The sequence below is a fragment of the Mesoplodon bidens genome (assembly GCF_964165515.1).
Source record: "Mesoplodon bidens genome assembly, chromosome: 2".
Classification (NCBI taxonomy): domain Eukaryota; kingdom Metazoa; phylum Chordata; class Mammalia; order Artiodactyla; family Ziphiidae; genus Mesoplodon; species Mesoplodon bidens.
In genome coordinates, this window is record NC_138177.1 from 23,485,039 (window position 1) to 23,496,677 (window position 11,639).

Genomic DNA, 11,639 nt, shown 5'->3' on the forward strand with positions numbered 1-11,639 from the left:
GTGAGTCATGTGACAAGCTGAACCTGACAGGGCTCATGAAGGACAATTTCAGCCCGCAGGCTCCATCCTATAGAGCAGAGCCAGCCCTTCTCCTGATGGGAAACTGCCAGCCCACTTTGCGCTGCTTCTCTTCTGGCGCCTGACAGAAGGGTGGGGGGAGGGGGAGCGGCGGGAACCAGGAGCCCTCCCCCAGGACGCTTTGGGATATCCAGGATGGGAGTGGAGGGATGCTTTCCCCTCCCCACTGCCTGCGCCTGGGGCCTGAGCCCTGAGCTCCTCGGGGAAGCCAGTGATCTCGGCAGATCCATGGTGGCCAGAGAGGGCTATGGCTGCAAAGTCCTTGGGGGTCTTTGCTGTAAGTCTCTGTGCGGTGAGGGTGGGGTCCTCCTCAGGCTTCTCCCACCCTCCTCTCTCCCTCAGGACCCTGTAGGACACGCAAAGCACACGTCCATGCCTAAGTTGCAGGTGTCTTACAGCACACTGATTTGGGTGGTCGACAGTTCAGTTCATTACCATCCTTTTCCTTTGTACCAATTAGTGGTGGCCGGGCCTTGACACCCCCAGAAACATTATGGCCCGGCCCCTGCCTCTGCTGCAGAGGGTAACCTCCCTGACTCAGCGCCGGGTCACGTGGCGGATGCTGTGGGACAGTGAAAGGCCGGAATCACGGACTAATTTCCTACAAGGTTCTGTGGTGTTCCGGTTCTGTATCCAGGAAGCCAGTCTCTCCGCCCCTCGGAGAAGGATTCTCAAACCTGATTGTGAGTTAGAATCAGCTGGGGGACTCTTTCTTTCATCCTTTCAAACAAGCAATCCCTGCACCCATCCCTGGATGCGCCACTGTGCCTTTGGTGGTCCGGAGGTGCAGCTCTGCGACCTGCATTTGCATGAACTTCAGTTGGAGAATTCTAATGCACAAACCGGTTTGGGGAATCTGCTGTAGACACCCCTCTCACCCCTCACCTTCTCACCTTGTCGAGAACCTCACCACCCACTTACTCTCTATCTGGTTATGGCCTCATCCTCTCCCCTCTCTGGCGGCTTCGCCTCAGCAGACAGACAAGCTGAAGTTTCTCCCAAGGACTTCTTTTTTTTTTTTTTTTTTTTTTTGCGGTAGGTGGGCCTCTCACTGTTGTGGCCTCTCCCCCTGCGGAGCACAGGCTCCGGACGCGCAGGCTCAGCGGCCATGGCTCACGGGCCCAGCCGCTCCGCGGCATGTGGGATCCTCCCGGACCGGGGCACGAACCCGCGTCCCCTGCATCGGCAGGCGGACTCTCAACCACTGCGCCACCAGGGAAGCCCTCTCCCAAGGACTTCTGAGAGAGTGGTCCTAGCCTGTGTTCTGAAACCCTCACCTCATTCTCCCCTCACACCTCTGACCTCCTGCTCCCTCCTCCTCCTCCTCTCAGACCCCCTCTGAGGCTGCTCGTGACCTAATCAGACCCGGGACCCACCTGTCCCTTCTCCGTCTCTGCGGTGAGTGACCCTGTCCACCAGCTTCTCTTCCCTGAGACTCCTCTGTTTCTGGGACACTCTCCCTCACCTCTCGGATCGGCCCTGCTCTGTCCCCTTTGTGGTCGTAATGTCCCCCTGGGTCTTTCAGAGATCTTTCCTTGAACTCCATGCCCTCCCGGGTGACATCACTCGCTTTGGTGACTTGCGCTACCCGCAACCTCTGTCTCCAGCTCGGCTCTGCTCAGCCCATGGGCACAGCCCTTGCTGGGCTCCAAACCTGGTTCGTGGCTCCACCCTCATCACATAGTGTGGGAAACCAGACACCCAGAGCCACCTGTGCCCCCTTCTCCCTTCCCCGACATGTAGCAGGTCCCCCAGTCCCTGGGACACCATCCCCCACTGGGGGTCCTTCTCCGCCTCCCCTCCCCGCTGCCACGCCTCCCTGCCCCCCTCACCTCATCTCATCTCCTAGCCTCGGCCTCACCCCTTCTGCCCCATCCTCCCCTTGGGAGTCAAAACCCTGGTCTGTGATTCCCCAGTGAAACCCTTCCCGGGGCCGCGTGTGGCCTAGAAGAGGAAGTCAGGCCCCAGAGCAAGTCCCTCGGGGCCCTCTGCAGTCTGACCCCTGCCCGCCTCCAGCCCCGTTTTTCATCCCTGCCCCGAACGCCGCACCCTATGCTCAGCTCCCTGTGCTCTCAAAGTCCCCTGCCACCCTCTGAGCGTCCGGACAGACACACTGGGTCATCTCTGGGTTGCTCTTCCCCTCCTCCTCCCCTTGAATGTTTCCCGTCAGCTTTCCAGACCTCTCCCCACTTCATGTTCTCTTCTGTGAAGCCTTTTCTGATAAACCAAACAAGATTCGTCACTGTTCCTTTTGTGACCCAGTGTCCCCACCAGAATGTGAGCTCCCGGAGTGGGACCCGGCCGAGCCCCACCTCCTGCTGCACTCTGTATTCCCAGGGCCCAGCACGGGCTCGTGGTTGGTGCTCATGCAATAAGTTAGAACTAACCCGTCGCTGTTGGAGAGGGTTCGTTCTTTAGCGGGTAAGACTCATTTAAAGTAATTAACACCTCTTCATATGAAAGGGTGCTAAAATCATTAAAAAAAACTTCCGGTTGAATAGGTTAAAACGTTGTTTTTATATTATAAATCCATTCACGGGACTTCCATGGGGGCGCAGTGGTTAGGAATCTGCCTGTAAATGCAGGGGACACGGGTTTGAGCCCTGGTCCGGGAAGATCCCACATGCCGTGGAGCAATTAAGCCCGTGAGCCACAACTACTGAGCCTGCGTTCTAGAGCCCACGAGCCACAATTGCTGAGCCCGCATGCCACAACTACTGAGCCCGCATGCCTAGAGCCCGAGCTCTGCAACAAGAGAAGCCCCCGCACCGCAGCGAAGAGTAGCCCCTGCTCTCCGCAACTAGAGAAAGCCTGTGCGCAGCAACAAAGACCCAACACAGCCAAAAATAAATAAATAAATAAATTTTTAGAAACCAAAAAAAAATGGACTGTCCATTTGGTGAGAGTGGAAGAACAGCATTTGCCTCCCCAAATCTCCCAGAGGGCCACCCCCGGCACTGTGTCAGGAACACAGAGGGGCTGTTTAGACTTGAATCTTGATCTTGAACCTGTTTGGTTGATCTTGAACCCTTGGTAATTACACTTTAGTGAGCATTATCATTATTTGAGTGGAAGGAGAAACTTGCTTAGAAATGCAGATTCCTGGGCCACCCCTTAGACATCCAGCTCTCAGACGGACCCCCCAGGCATCTGCATTTTAAACAAATACTGAAGGTGATGATGCAGGTAGTCTGAGGATGAACTTCACACTGGTTGCATTTCTTTGGGTGTCCGTATCCCACCTGCTGTTCACCAGGCGCTGTGCTGGGCTGGGGGCAGAAAGGTGGATGGGATGCCACCTGGGACCTCAGAGGAGTTCTCAGTAACTCAGAAGGCAGAAACACTCACAAGCAGTGGCAGTTGTTCGAATGAGGAGGAGGACGGGGCAGGGTTGGGATCAGAAATCAGCCTGGTCGACTCAGGGGTCGGCCTTGGATCTGAGGCACGATTGTGTGGGCTGAGGGAAAGGCCACATTAGGAAGCCAGTAGGAGCCACCAAGTTGGGGCAAAGAAGGGCCAGCAGCCAGGGTGCAGAGAGGGAGGGAAATCAAGGCTCCCCCAACTCCGTCCACCCCAATCCCCACCTGCTGAGCAGCTTCCTCAAGGAGCAGGAAGTATGAGAAGTAGGAACATGAGAATCATGGGCTGATTTCCCACGTGGCTTGCATTCTCGTCTGGACCTGCTTTCCCAGGTCACTCCACCTGTGAGGTCAGGATGACAGAGCATGGCCATCAGCATCAGACAGCAGTGGGGTCAATGCCCACCTGTGAGTGTGACCTTGGACAAGATACTTAATTCTTGATTGTGTGTGTGTGCGTGCTTGAAAATGTAGATTTTATTATGAGTTAGGTAGGGTGAGGCCAACAGATCAGGAAATTATGGCCACTGAAAAGATAGTCTTTTTCTCTTTAACATTCCTCTTTTAAAAAAAAGTGTTATTGAAGTATAGTTGATGTACAATGTTGTATTAATTTCTGGTGTACAGCAAAGTGATTCAGTCATACATATATATGTTCTTTTTCATAGTCTTTTCCATTATAGTTTATCACAGGATACTGAATACAGTTTTCTGTGCTCTACAGTAGGACCTTGTTGTTTATCCATTCTATATATAATAGCTTGCAGGAAAGATGGTTTGTTACTCACAGTTCCTACGAGGAGGGGGCACCCTGCACTTTGGGGGTGGCAAATGAGGAAGGCACAGTTAGGAGGCAGAGGGAGTGAGGGGAAAACGTGGGGAGGAACCTTTACTGTGGTTTCCATGGGAAGGAACGGCAAGACAGGGTAAGCAGGTTTAGGATTGGCTGGTTTGAATCATTTCAGTGGTCTCTGGGGTGTAGGGGCTGCCCTAGTGGTCTGGTACCTGGCTCTGGGTGATTAGGGTAGCGGGGGAGTGACCCAGAGTGTGAAAAGTCCATAAAGGAGGAGTCTGGGTGTGGGCTCTGGATTGCTTGGCTTGTGTAAGAAAGCCATTTAGTATCTCTAGGACTTGGCTAGCTCTGGGAGTGGGGTCTCTCCAGGGTCAGCAAGGCCCCAGATATCAAAGCATCAGAAACACCTGGTTAATACAATATGTAAGATAGTGTGGTGGGCAGAAGGATCCCCCCCCCCGCCGCCAAAGATGTCCATACCCTGGTCCCCAGAACCTGCAAAGATGGTGCCTTACATGGTAAAAAGGACTTTGCAGATGTGACCAAGTTAGGATCTTAAAATGTGGGAATTACCCTGGATTATCCGGTGGGCCCAATGTAATCACAAGGGTCCTTATAAGAGGGAGACAGGAGGATCAGAGTCAGACAGAGAAGATGTAAGGATGGAAGCTGAGGTCAGAGAGGAGAGAAGTGCAGCTCCTGGCTTTGATGACACAGCCACGAGCCAAGGAATGCAGGCAGCCTCAAGAAGCTGGAAAAGGCCAGGAAACCAACTGTCCCCCAGAGACTCCAGAAAGGACCCAGCCCTGAGGACCCATTTCAGACTTCTTACCTCCAGAATTGTGTTGCTTTAAGCCACTAAGTTTGTGGTAACTTGTTACAACAGCCATAGGAAACTCATACAAATAGAAGGAAGGCCAGCTGCCTTGCAGGGTCATTGAGGGGCTCAGAGCCTGTGTAGAAAAAAACCTGGCTGGAGAGAAATGTCAGTAAATGTAGCAATATTACCCACAGGGCTCTGGGGAGTTTGGGACGAGGTAAAGACCATGGACACACCCACCACGTTGCTCTGTGCCTTGTGGCTGCTCAGTAAATCTCGGGCTCTCTGTCCTTCCCCTTTCAGGTCTGGGGTGCTTGGGGGAGCCCCCTCAGGGAAGGGTTCCGGGAGATATGCCCTGGCCTGTGCTCTCTCCCCTCTGCTGGCACCCCCAATCAGCGTGTGTGCTGGGGGTCATTTCCTGAATCTACCCTGTGGGTGGCTTCCGTGTCACCTCAGCGGCAGCAGCTCCTACCTCTGAACTCTTAGGCCCTAAGGATCTTTGCCCCACGAGGTCGGTGCCCTTTCCACCCGCTGTCTGTTGTCCTTGCAAGTGGCTGCACCGTTGTTCCTGAATGGCAGGGACCAACTGTCATGCGACATCTGTGTTCCCCCAGAGGCCTCAGGACTGTGCTGGGTCCTTGGCATCTCCAGGCCGTGCCTCCTCCAGGCTGGTACATTGGCATCTCTAGTATGGGCAGCAGAGGTGGCCTGAGCCGGAAGGTGCCACACAGGCCGCTCTCTCGGAGCTCCCGGAGGGCGAACCGCTGGGCCCCAGGCTAGTGATGAGCCCACGGGCCGCCGTGTCTCCCAGCGCCCTCAGAAGGCTGTCCCCTCCGGCCTCTCACAGGGACGTTCGTCTCGGCCTTCACCGTGCTGTGTGGTGCCCGCACTGACCTCCCGGACAGGCACGTGTGCTGCGTCTTCTGGCTGAACATCGCCGCGGCCCTCATCCAGATGCTCACGGCCATCGTCATGGTGGGCTGGATCATGAGCATCTTCTGGGGCATGGACATGGTCATCCTCGCCAGTGAGTAACCGCGGGCGCCAAGCCTCCCTGAGGGGCTGGAGCCGGGCCGGCATGCGGGCAGCAGGGCTGGAGGAGGGGCGGGGCCAGGGTGGTCTGGGTGTTTGCGATGCTTCGGGGCATGAGGGCTTGGCAGGGCGATCTGCCTCCGGGACCCTCCCCGCAGGCCCAGCCCCGAGGCCTGCATGGAATCTGAGTGACCTGAGCCGGAGGGGAAGGGCGTGAATAAGGGAGGGAGGGAGCCCCCGTTCAGCTCAGAAACAGCCCGGCTGACAACCGGGGTAGCAGGGGTGTGGCCCGCCTGAGCTCAGGTCCCCTGTGCCTCCATCATGCCGTTTCCAGAAAGAAGGAAAAGGCCACGGGGTATGTTTGCCCTCAGGAAACACTGTAACATTTTTTACAACTAGAACAGCATAATTTCAACTTCTTTTAAACTAAGCTCTTTGTTCCTTGATGCTAAAGCCTTACTCTTCCTAATTTGTATGCAATGGACCTTCACCAGACACTTAACACAAACTTGATCGTGACACAAAACTACCAGAGAATACTTGATTAACATTTTAAGAATAACCTAGTGAGATCTTAAAACAGACACCTATTTTAAGCAGCCGTGCTCGTCACCCTATGCCCCTGTGCATGTCCCTGTATTGTCACACGTTCCTCGCTAGCAAGGACCACGTCTCCTCGGGCACTTTGCCCTTCCCCCCACACCCCACGCTCCTACTGTGTCCTACACCTGACAAAACCATTGACAGGTGGAATGTCAATGCCAGAGGTGAGCTGTGCCAGGTAAGGACAGCAGAAGCAGGAGTGGAAGCCCAGGGGTCGGGGGCTCCAGAACGATCTAGAATGATTCCTAGTTGACTCAGTCTGAGTTCAGGATCCTGTGAGGATCCAAGATTCAGGGCACACACAGATGCCAGGGCCCAGCAAGGCTCGGGTCAGTGACCAATTAAGCCACCAGGCCGGAGGAAATGCAGCTCCCTAAGCCTGAGCGAGCTCGGCAGAGACCGTAGATTGGTCAGACAGGCTGCTTGGAAGCAGCTCCTCCCCTGCCTGGGATGCTGGACTGCCAGGGAATCCCAAAGTTAGAGCTGGGAGACAGGAGCAGCCAGAGAAGAGGGAGGGGGACACTGGGCAGGGAGAAGCTGAGGAGCCGTCAGAAGACAGTCCTTCCTTGCTGGGGAGAGCCGCTCTCAGGGCAGGGGCTGCTGTCAGGGAGGACGTCGGAGAGTGGGCCGAGCAGGCAGAGGCCAAGGCAGGCCCCTCATGGGAGCCTCGCCCCATGGGCCTGTCCACGGACCACTTGCATTTGTGGGGAGGGGTGCAGAACATCGCTAATTGGACAGAAGTGCTGCCTGTCATCCTGTGAGTCCTGAGAAGCCAAGTCTGACAATTTCCCAAGGGGCGTTGGGTGCTTCCCGAGAGGCCTGTGTAAGCTCCTGACCTTGGTCCCAGTTAGAAACTGGAAGGGGCCTCTGCTCTCAGAGGCTTCCTCAGCGGCACGTGGAAAGCCTGTGACGGCTGCCCCATCTCCACCCAATATGAGCCCCGACCCCTCTTACTACATCATCTCCTCATCACACAACTGTCTGGCCAGGCACTGGGGCATGCTAGTAAGGAAATTTCCTGTTACAGCGGCACAAGCCTGTGTCACAGGGTGGGTCTCAATAAATGTGTTGATGCCTAATCTGATCCCTAGAGATTTCTGGTTTTCTTTTTCTCGTCATGCTTGATACCAGGGCCCACAGGGTCTGGATCTTAGAGATAGCTTCAAGAACTCCCCTTATCACCTCCTAGAGGAGGAAACAGAGACCCGAGAAGGGCAGGTGGGGATTTGTCACTTCCTCACCTTCCACCACCTTAGCTGTTGATTCAGCAGAAATCCCTCTTCTGTGGCTGGTGTCGGGGCCATATTTGGGATGCAGGCTAATCAAGTGCTGGAACCCACCTCCCCACCCTTCCTACCCTCTTCCCGCCTGATCCAAGCTTTCACTGTGGGTCACCTCCTTGGTTCCAGGAATGCTGTCTTTGTGTCAGACTTTTTAGAACATTGTTTGGGAGATGGACTTGATGGCTGCACCAGAAAACTCAACACGCCTCACCGCTACCCACTTACCCCGCCTGGCCACCAGACTTGCTCACCCATCTCAGCAAGGGGTGCCTTTGCCCTTTCTCCAAAAAGTAAGCCCACCCTCAAAGGATGAGTAATTGCCACTGTTGAGATGGTGCTGTGGGCTGGAACTGCCCCGAGCAACAATGCAGTGTGTGTATCCCAGGATGACTACACAGAAGAGAATAGCCACAATTGACTTATTTGTCCTGGTAGATAGTTGGATAAGGGGCTGTTCTTTCCAGTGTCACTCCCGCCCCGTCCTGTGAAAATGAAGGGAACTTTTCAACTATAACAATACAAGGTGATTTTTTTTACCTGGCATTGCCTGGGGTGTCATCAAGAAATGTACCATCAAGAAAAACCTCCTAAGAGGGGAATCCGAGAAATATAGATCAAAGTAGAAGTTAAAATCAGGAACTTACAAGGCCGCTGCTCTATTTCTATTAATAACAACAAATAACAGTCAACAACAGCCTGTATTGGTTGTGGGTCAATAAATATTTGGTAGTTGTACGAGAGCCTCTCTCTACTGCCATACCCATGACAGACATTGCTAATCAATCATGACACTTTCTGCTGAATAGTCTTACATGTTCTTAACACAGGGCTTCAGGCAGTCACTATCAATGGATCCAAGATGTCTGCAAGATAAAGTCTGTTTGCCATCCCCCACCTGGGTCTTTCCCAAAGCAATAGGTTTTATATATGTGGCTCCTGTCCACATAAAAGGCGAACCCCGTGGCTCAGACAGAGCTGGGCTGGGGCCAGGATGGGTCACTTCAACATCTTTAGGTTGTCACAGTTAAACCTGTCCTGTACCCGTCCCTCTTGGGCTCCATCCAGAATTCATCTCAAGACAAACATGGGTTGGGGGTGGAAGAAGAGTTAGGGGCAGGAGATGAGCAGAAGGGTGGCCTTGGCTGAGATACGAGGGAAGGGGAGAGAGCTTCTTGGCAGTGTCTCACCCAGTGTGACCCCCAGGGAGGGGAGGACGCTCTCTGTGCGCTCCTGCAGCCAAGTCCACATGCCTGCTGGGCTTGGCCACTGGCCGCAGTGGCTGGTCACTGCGAATACTGGCCACAGCCCGCTTCCATCTCCTGGGCCCCACTGTGCATCCTCCCTCTTTTTATATTTCAGGCAGTCCCTCTGGCCTCTGTTTTCAGACTGTCTTCTCTTTCTCTTTTTCTCCTCTTCCTCATGCTGACTCGTACCCCTGTGTTGCTCCAAAGTTTCCCAAGGTGAGTCTGTTGGGGGATGACAGGCCTCATGCCTGGGCTGCCTTGGGCCCCCCCTTCACTGTCCTGCCCTGCACCCCCAATGCACACAAACACCCCCTCTCCCAGTTGGTCAACAAGCTTCTATTTTCAGAAGCTTCTTTATTTTTTTTTTGGAAAATGTTTAAACACTGACACAAGTAGAAGGCCTAGTACAATGAGTCCCTAAACACACATATTGGCTTTAACCATTATCCACTCGTGGCCACTCTGGTTTCATCCATTACTGCCTACATCTTCCTCTACCCCGAACACCTAAATTTGATGAATATCTGGTAAATAAAGAGAAAAATTACATGTAAGTCCACTGATGCTCCTCTGTGGGCTGAGTTACCAGCTAATGGGGGTAACCACTCAGCAAATTCCAGACTTATAATTTCACCCTTAAATATTTCAGTAGATGTCTTTTTTTTTTTTTTTTTTGTGATGCGCGGGCCCCTCACCGCTGTGGCCCCTCCCGTTGCGGAGCACAGGCTCCGGACGCGCAGGCTCAGCGTCCGTGGCTCATGGGCCCAGCCGCTCCGTGGCATGTGGGATCTTCCCGGACCGGGGCACGAACCCGCGTCCCCTGCATCGGCAGGCGGACTCTCAACCGCTGTGCCACCAGGGAAGCCCAGTAGATGTCTTTTTTTAAAAAAAACCCACAATACCCTTTCATGCTCAAATAAACTAGCATCAGTTCCTTAATATCAACAGTGGTCAATTTTTTCCCATGTCCTCATAATCATCACCAAGGCTTTAAAGGCTCGAAGCCATCCGTCGCCTTGGCCTGTGTCAGAGGCGTCCAGTTGATGGAGCACGCACGCTCGGCTCCTGCCTTCTGTACGCTGTCTTCCTTTTTAATTCTTTCCTCCTCTCGGTCCACATGTACCAGATGCCCATCACTTGGGGAAGCCTGCCTGGTACCTTCTCCCAAGGCTCCGCATTGGGAAATCACAGCAGGCCAGTCTGCTGGGGCCACTTTCGTGCAGTAGCTTCAGGGGTGTGGATTCAGGAGCACAGTGGTAACCTTCCAAGCCCCACCAGATCTGCAGCAGACACCCTCCTCTCATATATCCCCCACTAAACCCAAAGATCCACTGTTCTCCATTCATCCCTTTGTTTCCCATTAAAAGCCAATGACCTTGGCGGTCATTTACACCTCTGTGTGAATAAGTTCTAGCATATTCTAGTCTGGGGGCACTGCCTGGAGAAGTGCTGAGGGAAGCGGGTGTCTGACCATCTCTCCTCTGCTTCTTCCTTACAGGCTACAAGGAGCAGGGCATCCCACAGCAGCTGTGAGCCCGGGCAAGCCACTGAGAAGCCCGGTGTCGCGGAGGGCCACGTCAGGCAGAGGCGGGCACGGGGTCTTCACATATTCTCTTCTGCCGCTTCCCGGGTTCGGAGTGGAAAGAGGGGACTTAAAAATATTATTTATTTTGAAAACGCATCTGCTTCTCTCAGCAGCTTCTAAGGGCTACCAGCTCCTCCCGCTGCTCCAGAGAGCCCTGTAGTGCAGACACCCAGAGCATCTGGGTTGGGTGGGGAGTGGGATGGAGATGGGAATGCCTAGAGAGAGGCAGGAGCGCCCCGGCTCGGCCCGCTTCGCGTCACCCGCCGCCCACTGCGAGGGCGCGAGGGGCCGCCAGTCCAGGCAGCAGTGGCCCCGTCCAGACGAGCAGGGCTCGTCAGGGGGCAGGACTGCAGTGGACACCTCCTCCGGGTCCCCAGCCCCTGCCAGATTGGTCTCCTGGGGGCAGCGGGAGTGAGGATGGACAGACTCCAGCCCAGTGTGGAAAGGCCTGCTGTGCCCTCAGCTGTCAGGGGGACAGATCTCCGCAGGTGTCTGCTGACCCTAATCGCAGCCCTCACCTCCTTGCCCCTGAAATCTCCAGGCCTGGGTGTGTTTGACCTTTGTTTCCCTGGGAAGGAGGGCAGTGGCTCCATTCCCGGGGCAAAACTGCTGGAATTGCCAGATGTTCATACACATATTTACCAACCCAGGTTTGCATGGGCAGCCTTTCCCATTATACTTAACACCATTTGGGGTCCACACTCCCTCTTCTGAAATCCTTGGGGCCGAATGGGTCTCTGACATGACAAATTTTGGATCTGAGGAGGAGAATAGAGATATTTGTCATACATTTCCTTACAGCCCGGCAGAGTCTGGAACAGCTCACCACCATCAAACACGTG

General features: G+C 54.3%; 1 protein-coding gene across 1 annotated transcript in view; it reads left to right on the forward strand.

Moving 5' to 3' along the window:
• The window catches only part of STUM (stum, mechanosensory transduction mediator homolog), a gene marked incomplete at both ends in the record, with an annotated part of 54,209 nt that extends 43,464 nt beyond the window's left edge, over positions 1-10,745 (forward strand). The window contains 2 exons of the mRNA XM_081225023.1: positions 5,898-6,077; positions 10,711-10,745. Coding sequence (XP_081081149.1) covers positions 5,898-6,077; positions 10,711-10,745 — 215 coding nt within the window. The remainder of the gene's footprint in view (positions 1-5,897; positions 6,078-10,710) is intronic.
• Positions 10,746-11,639: the final 894 nt, after the last annotated feature.